The 11,907-nt window shown below is 38.3% G+C and overlaps 1 protein-coding gene across 1 annotated transcript in view; it reads left to right on the forward strand.

Moving 5' to 3' along the window:
• The window catches only part of PDE3A (phosphodiesterase 3A), a 237,261-nt gene extending 226,575 nt beyond the window's left edge, over positions 1–10,686 (forward strand). Inside the window, exons 13-16 of the mRNA XM_042835119.1 lie at positions 832–1,035; positions 4,523–4,678; positions 6,023–6,263; positions 8,934–10,686. Of these exons, the coding sequence (XP_042691053.1) occupies positions 832–1,035; positions 4,523–4,678; positions 6,023–6,263; positions 8,934–9,181 (849 nt within the window). The 3' untranslated portion in view covers positions 9,182–10,686. The remainder of the gene's footprint in view (positions 1–831; positions 1,036–4,522; positions 4,679–6,022; positions 6,264–8,933) is intronic.
• Positions 10,687–11,907: the final 1,221 nt, after the last annotated feature.

Raw genomic sequence — 11,907 nt, forward strand, 5'->3', positions numbered from 1 at the left:
AATCTCTGTGAGAAATAATAGATTCTGTTCTTCAGGATAAGGTAGAATATTTTACTTCTAGATAGCAAAATATAATTTAAGTGAAAAGTAATGAAGAAAGCTTTAACACTGGAAGTTTTTATATTTCTGTAAAGTAGAAAACTTTACACAGAAACATATTTCCATAAAGGAAATAGTCAAGAGACTGAATGCTGCTGAAGTGAAGAGACTTCCTAGATTGTTGTTGTCCTATGAAGTCTGCTTTCTACATCCTTTTTCAATTTCATTTCTGAGTGAAATTGCTATCAGAATGGGATATATGCATCTTGGCTTTTAAATATTTAACCAGTTTTGGAGTGTTGTGCAATGTTGAGTTTCAAATTGAAGTTTCTTCCTTTTTTTTTTTCTTCAGAATTTGAAGTAAGTAGTATTGACAAAACTGTCAGATACGAACACAGGAGACAGTAATCTCTGCTAGTAGACTGACTCTGGCTAGTAGACTGGCTCTGGAAAACAGGGAAGTGCAATGTGATAATATTGATAAAGCTTATATGTGTTAAAAACGAATGAAAAAGCATATTAGATATTCACTGTCAGGTGATGTGGTTTAGTATGGAACCAAAGACTCTTAAGCATGAAAAATCCAGATTTTAAAATAGATTTTAGCTATCACAGCAGATAAGCTGTCTGATTCTAATTCTGCAAAAATCGTATTATGAAAACCCGGGATATTCTTTACAAAATTAAGATCAACCAAACCTGAACATCCCTCATTCGTTCCACCCACATCATACTGATTTCTGGAATCACAATGTTTTTTGTGCTGAGCTGTTTCCCATATTGCTTTCACAGGCAGTGCTGTACAATGACCGCTCCGTCCTGGAGAACCATCATGCTGCTGCTGCTTGGAACCTTTTCATGTCGAGGCCAGAATACAACTTCTTGGTCAACCTCGACCATGTGGAGTTCAAGCATTTCCGCTTCCTTGTCATCGAGGCAATTTTGGCTACTGACCTGAAGAAACACTTTGATTTTGTTGCCAAATTCAATGCCAAGGTAACAAGATCCATTTGGATTTCTGGTGGCTGGTCAGAAAAGTTTCTGGGGCTTGTTAGCATCACAGTGAAATGACTCAAAAGCTTTCTGTGTTGCTTTTTCTTCTGAATTTCCTTTCAGTGTTATCACCGTTATCAGCTACTGTAAAGCATTCTGATGAATATTAATCTAGCACTTCTATTGTCATTTTAAAATTATTTCAATTTAGTGCCATAGCTTCCTTCTTGTTGTTGGTTGGTTGGTATTTTGTTGTTGTTGTTGTTTTGTTTTGTTTGTTTTTGTTTTTCCCAAAGTTGGTTTAAGGTAGGCTCTGTTGATAACATACAGAAGGACATTATGAAAGGCTAGTTTACCCTGTTGAGGATATTATGCAATATGGGACAATTTCATGAAAATCCCACTTACATCCCACTTTCCAGCATTGTTCGCCTGTTCACTAACATTTTAAGTGTTATTAGCACTCAGGGAAAATAATCAGAGGTATTACCAAGTTTCCATAGTATCTGAATACTTAATGTGACTTTTTATCTATTTAATCATACTGTTCTGTTAGCAAAACACAGAAATCATAGTGATTTTGAAATTCTAATTTGAATGCAATGAAAGGATGATCCTTCTCTCTTACTTTATTCCTAACAGGTATACCTCTGAGATCACTGAGATCTTTCCTTTACACTCTGTTCAGGGAATATAAAATCACAACTCTGGGAATATATCTTAAAAATTATTGTATAGTTTCAATCTAGTTTCAGTTTATTGGAAATAGTCACTTGTCAGGTTACTTTAATAAACTCCATTGCTCATGCAAACTGTAAGTACATTACCTAAATAATATTTGCTTGGGAACTGGTATTGCCTTCTCATTCCTTGAATAAAACCAAGCACAGTGTGTTTCCTGTTCCCATTTAGGACCTCCTAGCTGATTTAGTGACATACCTATAATGTTTTCTTGCGGTATTGCTTAGGCTGGGGCTGTACCCTGAAAGTTAGAAGCCGGCAAATGTGTGACTGGTTTTGTTTTTCATTATCCTCTAATATTTCTCTTTGTTAGGCTCCAAGAAGGTGTAAAAAAGGCCTTAAACTGTGGTTCAGGGTAGAGAGAGAACTAATTTGGAGATCCATAAACATCTTAACTCCCTCTGCACTTCTGTTCCTCATATTCCAGATGCCCCTGGTGGTATTAGAGGGGATTCTCTTTGTATTTTAAATCCCTTGGCCATTTTCACCTGACTAATTTTGTCTTTAAGTATTGAGCTTTCCAGCAGATTCTCGTCAGTCAGGGCTACAATGACAATAAAGCACAGTGAATTTAGGCTGTCTGGATTTTTGGTTTTGACAGTTTGGACAAAATAATTCATTTCTATGAACGTAAGCAAAGAATGAAAACAAACCAAACAGAAACCAACAACAGCAAAGAAAATACAACAAATAAGCTAAACCGTGACAGAGATATAAACTGTCTTAACTGTAGAAGAGGACAAGCTTGACCAGCAGTAAATGCAGAGCAATAAGCATTGATTATGACCGTTGAAAACTATATTGTGTTAAATCTATCAGGACAACAGTAGACGTGATCACTGTGTAACCAAGCATGGTGATACCTGAGACACTAAAGGTAAATAAGAGAACAGTTTGATGTATGACGTTGTGCTAACTCACTATAGATTTGTAAGGACAGATATTTACTTCCTTCTTTGTCCTGATTGTTTGAATATCCAAATGGCCATGCTTGGAATAAAAAGTGGAGGAGAAGGTTAAAATACTAACCAGTGTTTGTGGCCGACCATAGCTTTCCCTGAGTAATCACTGCCTTAAAAGAGATTATTTGTGGTTTGTTCGAAAAGGCTCTTCTGGACCAGAGTGTTCTCAGACAGCAGACCTCACACGTTTCTTTGTGTGGAGGTGTTGCTACTCTGATAAACTGAGCTCTAAATGATGGTGTTATTGATTGAGTAGCTGAACTGCAGTTCATTGTACTGGGAGCACAGCCAGAGAGAATGTAGAAGTCAGTGTAAACGTATGTAACATAAGCATCCTCCTACCATAAAAGCTTGCAATCTGGAAAATAGCAACACGAAATAATGAAGGAAGTTCGCTGTCACTTCCATGATATTAATGTACTGGAGAGGTTACTCTCTGACACTAGTTTTGTTAGATCATCTGTATTAATGGCAAAACCCTCACCATTGAGAACCCATTGTTGTATGGGACAGGGGACCTGGTGACTGGAAACATTTAAGTTTCATTTAGTCATAGGACAACTTTCTATCCATTTTCAACTATTGCAAGCTTGAAATTTAAAGCTATGTTACAAGGAGGGATTTGAGTTTAAAAAATTGATAGTAAAATAAATCCCTCCCTACTAGGAGATAAACTAGATGAAAAAGCTAAGGTGGAAAAATGTGACTAACAATAGCAAATGTTGATAACGCTGACTGTTCAGAGATGGAAAAGGATGAAGTCTTCACTTTTTTTTTTTTTTTTTTTTTTGCCTCAGTCTTTTCAGGTAAAATGTAGCTTCAGGAATCCCATATCCCTGAGATCTGCCAGAAAGTCTGGGGCAATGAACGCTTATCCTCAGCGAATGGGATCAGGTTAAATAAACTGACATACACAAGTCGATGGGAGTTGATAGGATGCAGCCATGTGTATAACTGCTTGGTAGAGAGAGTGAAGTAGATGGAGCCAGACTCTGCTTGTTGTTATCTTGTGATGAGACATGTGACAACGGCCCAAAGTGAAATGCAGGAAATCCCATTTAAGAACAGGAATGGATTTGCTTCCTGTGAGAGGGATCATATACTGGTAAAAAGTTACTCAGAGAGATTGCTGGAGATACTCAAAACTCAACTAGACACAGTCCTGAGCAGCCTGCTCTGACTGGCCCAGATGTGAGCAAAAGGAGTGGATAAGATGCATTTGAGAGGCGCTTTCCAACCTCAACCTTTCTGAGACTCTTTGGCTTTAGAGAAGTTGATAGTACATAGCACTTTTTATTGTGGGGAGGTATAGGAAAAAGTAAAAAAGGATAAAAAAGTGAATCCAAATTCCAAAAAAACATATATCAAATAGGGAAGTGGGTTTGTTACACCCATCTTCATGCTGTAAGAAAATCACTATGTCATTTGATGGTAATTTATTTTTGTACACTAACTGGCTAATAACTTTTTGGAAAATGTTAGGGATAGGTTGTATTTGTCTATTTTCCTAGTAATGCTTTCAGACTGAGACATTATTTGCTAAATATTAGTTGGTCATAATATATCTCAACATTCATCATTTTTCACTTATTTTTCTCTTTACAGATGCATCTATAAAAAGATCAGTGTACAGATCATTGTAAATTCCAGCCTCAGCTTAGCTTATCTGCTTGCAATCATGGTTTTGTTAAGTAGCTGAACAGCAAGATATCCCAGGGCAGAATTTTATTTGTGAATGCATTCTTACCCAGGATTTCTGTCATACTTTTCCTTTCTTTATCTGCTAGGTGAATGATGATGTTGGGATTGACTGGACTAACGAGAATGACCGCTTACTGGTTTGCCAAATGTGTATCAAACTGGCTGACATAAATGGTCCTGCAAAATGCAAAGACTTGCATCTACAGTGGACAGAGGGCATTGTCAATGAGTTTTATGAACAGGTAAATAAATGCATGTCCAAGATAATATCTTCTGGTTGCATGTTGTGTGCTAAACAGTCCTGCAGTATGCTAGTGTTGGTGCTTAGTGAAACTGCAGAGAACAGGTCTGATGGAATTGCCTAGAGTTCAACTGGCCAACCCTTTTGCTGGACCAGTGACTTTCAGTGCCATTTGGCACTGAAGCTTCTGATGTGTCCACAAAGTATAACATTTTGGTGAAGATTGTTATAAAAGTCAATAAAACAAAAACAACACATTGAAGTGAGATATCTTTTGTCTGTGCTTCAAAATTAAACTTTCATTTGTTGACCTTTCAAGATACCAACAAGTTTTTGACCAGGTAACATTGTCTGTCTTTGGCTTTTGGAATATTGAGTTTCCGGTAGGTAAACTCAGGCATACATATCTTCGTGAAAACTGAAACTGTCTGTCCAGATTCTAATCTATGCTCTCAAATATAGATACCTGTGTTGCATTAATGCATTAATTTGCATAACAAGATTGGTTAGGGGGATTTTTTTTAACTGAGATTACTTTTAATCTTGACATTTCTGCTCAGCTGAACAGTCGCTGAGATTACCAGAGGCATTTATGTTATAGGGGTGACTTGCAGACTTTGTACTGCAAGAAAGTTCAGTTTTCTTTTCTGTCATAGGAGGATGGAGATAAAAGTCTTCCTATACCTACCCTCCCCTGTGCCCTCTCTTCCCAAGAAAAGCTAGCAAAAAGCTTTCTGGGAAAGATTTACTGCTTCTGAGTAATGCCTGCTTTGATGGAGATCATTCTGGTATTCCCAGGAAACAATTATGAGCAAAAACCAAAAGGAATTCTTTGTTTAAAGATATGTGTAATAAAGACAAAATCCACAAGAAAACTAGGTCAGTGAGGTGGCTGGGGGTTGTAGCCCCGGGTAGATTGTTCAGTCTTGTCCCCTGCAAACAGATGACTGACTACAAGGAGAATGAGCTAAGAATCAAAATTAGAAAACATTCCAGAAAATAATGTGAAGAAAGACAGTAAACACTGGTTTTCCAACTTTCACGCTCAGTGTAAAGTGCAGGTCAGTAGTAGTGGACATTGTTTTGTGTAGTTATCAACTAACATTCTTGTTAAATTCAAGCTGTTGGTAGTGAGTCCTCTTGCAAGAGTAGAGCTGTAATTCAATTAAGCATTTGATGTAATGGTACTGTCATAATGTCAGGCTGGCATGCTATGGAAGTGGCATTCTGGTAGGACTATTTTTCTTTCATCATTTTTAATTGGCTTGGTGTGCAGCGCTCCTTTTTGTGTCACGTTTTTTCTTCCATTCACTTCAGAGAAATTACCGCTATTTTTCATCTCCAGGGTGATGAAGAGGCTAGCCTGGGCCTGCCTATCAGCCCTTTCATGGATCGCTCTGCTCCTCAGCTGGCACACCTCCAGGAATCCTTCATCACTCACATTGTGGGACCACTATGTAACTCCTATGACTCTGCGGGGTTGATGCCAGGAAAATGGATAGAAGATAGTGATGAATCAGGAGACACCGATGAGCATGAAGAGGAAGAAACAGCAGAAATGGAAACTTGTGAAAATGCTGAATCCAGTAAGTTGCTCACACTTTTTCTTTTCTTTTCTATTCTTTTTTTTGTTTTTTTCCAACAGAAGTTCCATACAGTGATCAAAAACTAAACAATCAAATTGTAGAAGCACAGATCAGGTTCAAGGTGAACCTCTCCAAAGTTCAAGAGATTCAGTGCTGTCCTTGCTGAAATCATCACAAAATTAGTCACATTGGCACTCCCTCCCCTATATCTCATTTCATGTCTAGAAAACATCAGCCTTCACTGCCCTATTGCAACACTGATATGCAGCCTTTTCTCTAACAATCTCACGTTTTCTCTTCTTCCCTACACCCTTCCCTGGCCTACTGAATCTCATCTCCATTTTCTGTTGGGAAAGCTGAGAAGTGAAAAAAAATTGCTAGTTGCTATAAGCCATATTAGGACCAAAAATTAAAATCTTGGTCTCCTGATGTGACCTTTGTTCTCTAGTAAGATTCAGATGTTGTTCTTGTTAATACACACACACACACACGCATATATTTTAAGTTTAGCAGGATAGTGTGCACAAAAATGAACAACAAGTATTAAATAAGCATGCACTGGTTTATTTTAATGCCTTGTGATCTATCAGATCTTCAGGATCATCTCGGTAATAGAAGGCAGAACTACACATTTCTATGGCAGATTCAGGCTTATGGAATTGATTATTGGGGGAAAGCTGTGAGATTGATAACCAACAGAGACCCCAAAGCACTGGAACTAATGTTACCATATTAAAAAGGAAGACTGAGGATGTTCTCCTCACTTATCCATTCAAAGGTCTCGCCTTACTTTTAAATCCTTAGTCACCATTTGCCTCACTGCTGTATTCTCTTTCATATGTCTACAAGTTAAACAATGCTGCTTTTAAGTTAAAAGCACAGAACATTAACACTTATCACTTTGAAAATAGACCATTTTTTAGTCATCTTCTGTTTTCTTTTCCATGTTCTACCCTGTGATAATATTTATTATTCATGCTGTTGCTTTTAGGCTCTGTATCTTTTTCAAAACCCTAAAAATAAATATATCAAAAGGTTTGAAATATCCAAACAAATTTTTCCTCCTTCCTTCGTACTGAATGTGATCATACATACATGTTAAAATCTGCTTTACTCTCATTCCCTGCATTTTCTGTGACTGCATGGATGTTAATTACGTATCTACAGTATCTTTTGTGTGAGTATAGTTACTGGAAATTTTTTCCCATGATCAACACAGTTTTGGATGTTATAAATTTTTCTCTGTGAAACAAAATAAAAGGATGAGATGTAAGGTGTATAGATATTAAGCGTTGTGTTGTGTTGTGTTAAGCATCTTCTTCTTGATGCAGGTGTCATTTAGGCAGATGGAAATACAGTTTTTGCGTAGGTCCTGATAATTCCCTGAAGGAGTTCAGTTAAATTTAGAGTTATAAAACTAAAGGTAGGGGTTATTTTAAAATGGCTTTTACAACTATACACGAACGTGTAATTTTCCCAAATTTTTATTGCAAGGATGCAAATTAAACAGACTCATTCTTTGGTTATTCAGGCAAATTTTAGCACCACACGCAAGTTCTCACAATCTCTGAGGGAGCAGCAAGATGCATGCGGGGTCACCCGGGAAACGAAGGAGAGAATGTCCTGCTGTGGCATTGGCAGAGCAGGGGCTTCTTATTAGTGCTAAACCTGAAGGTTTCCTACAGGGAACCAAGGGCTTTCTAATGAAGGATTGAGTTGGATTTGGTCTGTGCTCAGTGAAAAGCTCTTTGTTTCCAGTTCAAAAGCTTCAAGGGCTAAACGTTTTGGACCCTGACACAGGCATACTTCAGGCAACCTGCAAGTACTAATCCACGCAAATTTATTTGGTACAAAACATTCCTCTACGTCACTTTCTTGAAAAAAAGAAATCAGCAGTTGTCTTTGGAGAGGTTATTATTTCAGTTCTATGACCACCCTTGCCAATGTTAATGATCAGGAAAACTTTTCAAGCTTTGTAGTTTGAGCTAAGAATCTTCTCTTTCATTTTTGAGGTGTGTTGTGTTGGACAATCTATAGAGACACTGAAAAAAAAGACACTTCTCTTTTTGTGGTGAGGTACATTGTGTTGGGCAGGCTATGAAAACACTTCAGACAGCAGAACACTTGTGGTGCAGTTGTGTCAGGGTTCTTGAGAACTAACTGTGGCAAAAGCATTCTGTAGATTAACAAGAGGAGACTGTTTCAAAAACCAGTGATAAGTAAGCTCCTTACTAGTATTTTGCTGTATGACCACTTCATCAGTGGTCAAACTTTGCCACTGGAGCAGTGTTGTGCAAAAGCTTTAAGGTGATCTCTATTGAAGTGATGCTGCAGTAAATCTCTGTCTTTGAAAAGACAACACAGGAACATGTTCCATCCCATTGATTACTAGTGCTCAGGCACTAGATGTCTCTGTGAGCTGAATGCTCAGGGATGGCATGCAGACTATGGCAGGAGAAGGCTGGGGTTCAATCAGTGTGGGAAATCAGCATTCTTTGCCAGAGGTCTGGGGAGACATAGGTGTCTGAGTTTTTAGGAGTGTTTAAGTTGACAGTTTTACAAATCTATTAGTCCCTGTTTGTCATCATGCACCGTCTACTTCCTACACCTTCAATCCATTCTTCTTCCCTCACAGAAATCAGTACACTAATATCACATGGTATTTTACAGGAAAGAAGAAGTTCAAGAGGAGGAAAATCTACTGTCAGATCACTCAGCACCTGCTTCAGAACCATAAAATGTGGAAGAAAGTAATTGAGGATGAGGAGAGGTTAGCTGGGACAGAGAAGCAAGGCGCGGAGCAATCCACACTGCACCCATCTTCAGAACAAATTCAGGCCATCAGGGAAGAGGAGGAGGAGAAGGGGAAGCCCAAGAGAGATGAAGAAGAAAACACAACTGTAGAACCGAACCAATGACAATATTTACAGCAGTATTTTAAGACAGATTGACTCGTGCACAGACTCTTTCTCAAGCCAGCACAGCATTTAGACACCACACTGTAGAAGTATGGGATTATGCGCCTACAGCTGTTCAATTTGTTTCTCTTTCCTTTTTATGGTGAGGTACATTGTTTAAACTCCTGTGCTCAAGGAAGCTTTCACACTGCTACACCGGCTTTTACAGACTTTCTTTAAAGAGATTTGGGGTGGGGGTGGGGAGTGGATTTATATAAATATATATATATATATATATATATAGCCAGTGTTTTTGGCTGTGCACTTCAGCAAAATACATTTAATGATATATTATGGTCACTGTGATATTTACAGAAGGAAGTTTTCTAAAGAAATGCTGTTTCTAAAGTACATTTGCAGTTAACAGCGAGGTAAAGTAGCTTTTGCTCTTAATACTGAGGGATAAAAGTTCCAAAGCTTTACATGTATCCTGCCAACATATACATGTATGAGGGGAGTACTCATGTATGTGGGTGGATATGATGTCATATAGCAGAGTTTGAGACTAGCTGTAGCACATCTGAATACACGACAATGAACAGGAGGCCTAAATTTTAAGAATCTGTGCCCATGAGGAGCCCTTTGTGAGAAGCTCTGCATTCCCATCCTCCTCTGAGGATCGGGCTGCATGCTGGCTGTGTGACTTCAGCTCATCTTCCTTCTCCTCCTCCTCTTCCAGCACCTCCCAAACTGCTGGCAAAGGGATGTTCCAGGGCACTTAATCCAGAAGGGTTACGAGGGATTGTGCAGCACGCTGCCTGTGAAAGGCCCCGACCCTCTGTCTGCCTCTGACTGCAAGAATGGCATATATGTTTGAGCAGGAAGCAGAAAAGAGCAAATGTGTGTGCATATGCAGAAACTAGAGGCAACACTGCCATCTTTCCACCCAGACCTTATGCCTCCACACATCAGTGGCCAAATATACCATATAAGAGTGAAGCTAAGCACCATCTCTTGAGAGCAAAGGAAGGGGAGCGTGGAGATCATGCCCCTTCTCAGAATAAAATGTAAACAGTGCATTAGGAGAAGGGTTGGAGAATGGTGCCAGTCCTGCGGATGTCTCAGCAACCACTCACAGGACCTTTGGAGAACTTGGATTTCAGTGCAAGGTGCTGGCTGGGAGCAGTTTGTTGCTGGTGTTCTGCCTAGAAGCAGCGTGTTTGATCCCACCAGTATACTTAATGGTTTTTTTCTTTTTACTTTTCTTTTTCAAGTGAGAGGATAAGATCAGTCCTGTAGAAGAGCAGATCTTTTTGTTTTGTTCTGTTTGTTTTTTCTCTGTTGTTTATGCTGTGAGCCAAATGTCTATTTAAAAGGTTGAATATTCACTTTCAATATTTTATTTCACAATATTGTATTTGTCAATGATTAGCTATCTAGATGTAAATATGGAAAAATTTTTATGGGTTCCTGTAGATAATGATATCTTTAAGAAAAGAAAAAAAAAAAAAGAAAAAAAGGGAAAAGTGTTGTTTTTTGTTGGTTTTTTTTTTTTTTTTTTTTTTTTTTTGTAAAGCTAATTTTTTAAAAATAAATACAAAGGCATTTTTATATAGTGTAGCCATTTTCAAACCCAACAAAAAGGTCTTAATATGCACAGACCCTTCTGGGAAGCCACTGGTCTGCAGGGTCATGGCTTTTATGTATTAATGCTCTTTGGGACTGGCAACACCATCCAGTACCACAACATTTAGAGCATTTTGGTTTGTTCTGGTTTTTTTTCCCCACAAGAAGAGATAGAGAGAGAGAGAGAGAGAGAGAGATACTAAACTTTATATATGTACATATATAAAGCTCAGTATCTCTCAAAAATGATTAGACTATGTATTCTCTTTTATCCTAATCCTGTAGCCCCTTGCCAAGAAGAGGATTGCTTGTGGGAATAAGAAGGCTTGTGAAAGGAAGAGTTTGTAGGAGAAGTCCTTTCTGTGTTAAATAGCTGACACTGCATCCATCACTTTTCGCCATTGTTATGCATTCACTGTATTTCATGGTCCTACTGATACCTTCCCCAGAACATTCTCTGCCAAAGCCAAAGTATGTTGTCACTTCAGAGAATCTCTCTGCTTTGCATTTCTGATAGAGTGAGATTTGCTGGAAGAGAGGAGTTTGGTTTCTCACCAGTAGAGATGTTTGCATTTGGACAGAATGACTCTAGAGCGTGGCCCTGGATGTTCTAATCAGCAAAAAGATTTAGACAGTGGTTTTCAATGAAATCCAAAAAACAAAATTTCAAACTGAACTATTATTTTAAATTGAAAGGATAGAATTCATTCAAAAGAAAGAGACGTCTCACGTATGCTCCAAGATGCCAGCAAATCTCTCCCAGTTCCAGCTTCCACCATTTCACAGTGCAGTTTTATTAACTCAGGTCTTTTACAGTGAAGGATTGCTGACAGGCCTAAAATCAGATGATCTTTGATTTTATCCCAACTGGAAGCAGTGCCTGCAAGGAATCAGAAGTAGCTGGGACTGGTTAACTCAGTAAGAGGTAACATTTTTTTGCACTCCATATAGTTATTGGTAGAATCCAATTTCTGCAGTGTTCATTCTTTATCAGTCTGCATTTCTGGCAGGAAAAGATCAGGGAATTCCCAAGGTTGATTTACATAGAACACAAAGAAATGCCAGAGAGATTTTGTATCAAATGTGTGAATACAGTTTTTTACTTTTTTTTTTTTTTTTTT

Source organism: Centrocercus urophasianus, unplaced genomic scaffold (genome assembly GCF_019232065.1).
Source record: "Centrocercus urophasianus isolate 14NV4802_14NV808 unplaced genomic scaffold, USGS_Curo_1.0 seq_5, whole genome shotgun sequence".
NCBI lineage: Eukaryota > Metazoa > Chordata > Aves > Galliformes > Phasianidae > Centrocercus > Centrocercus urophasianus.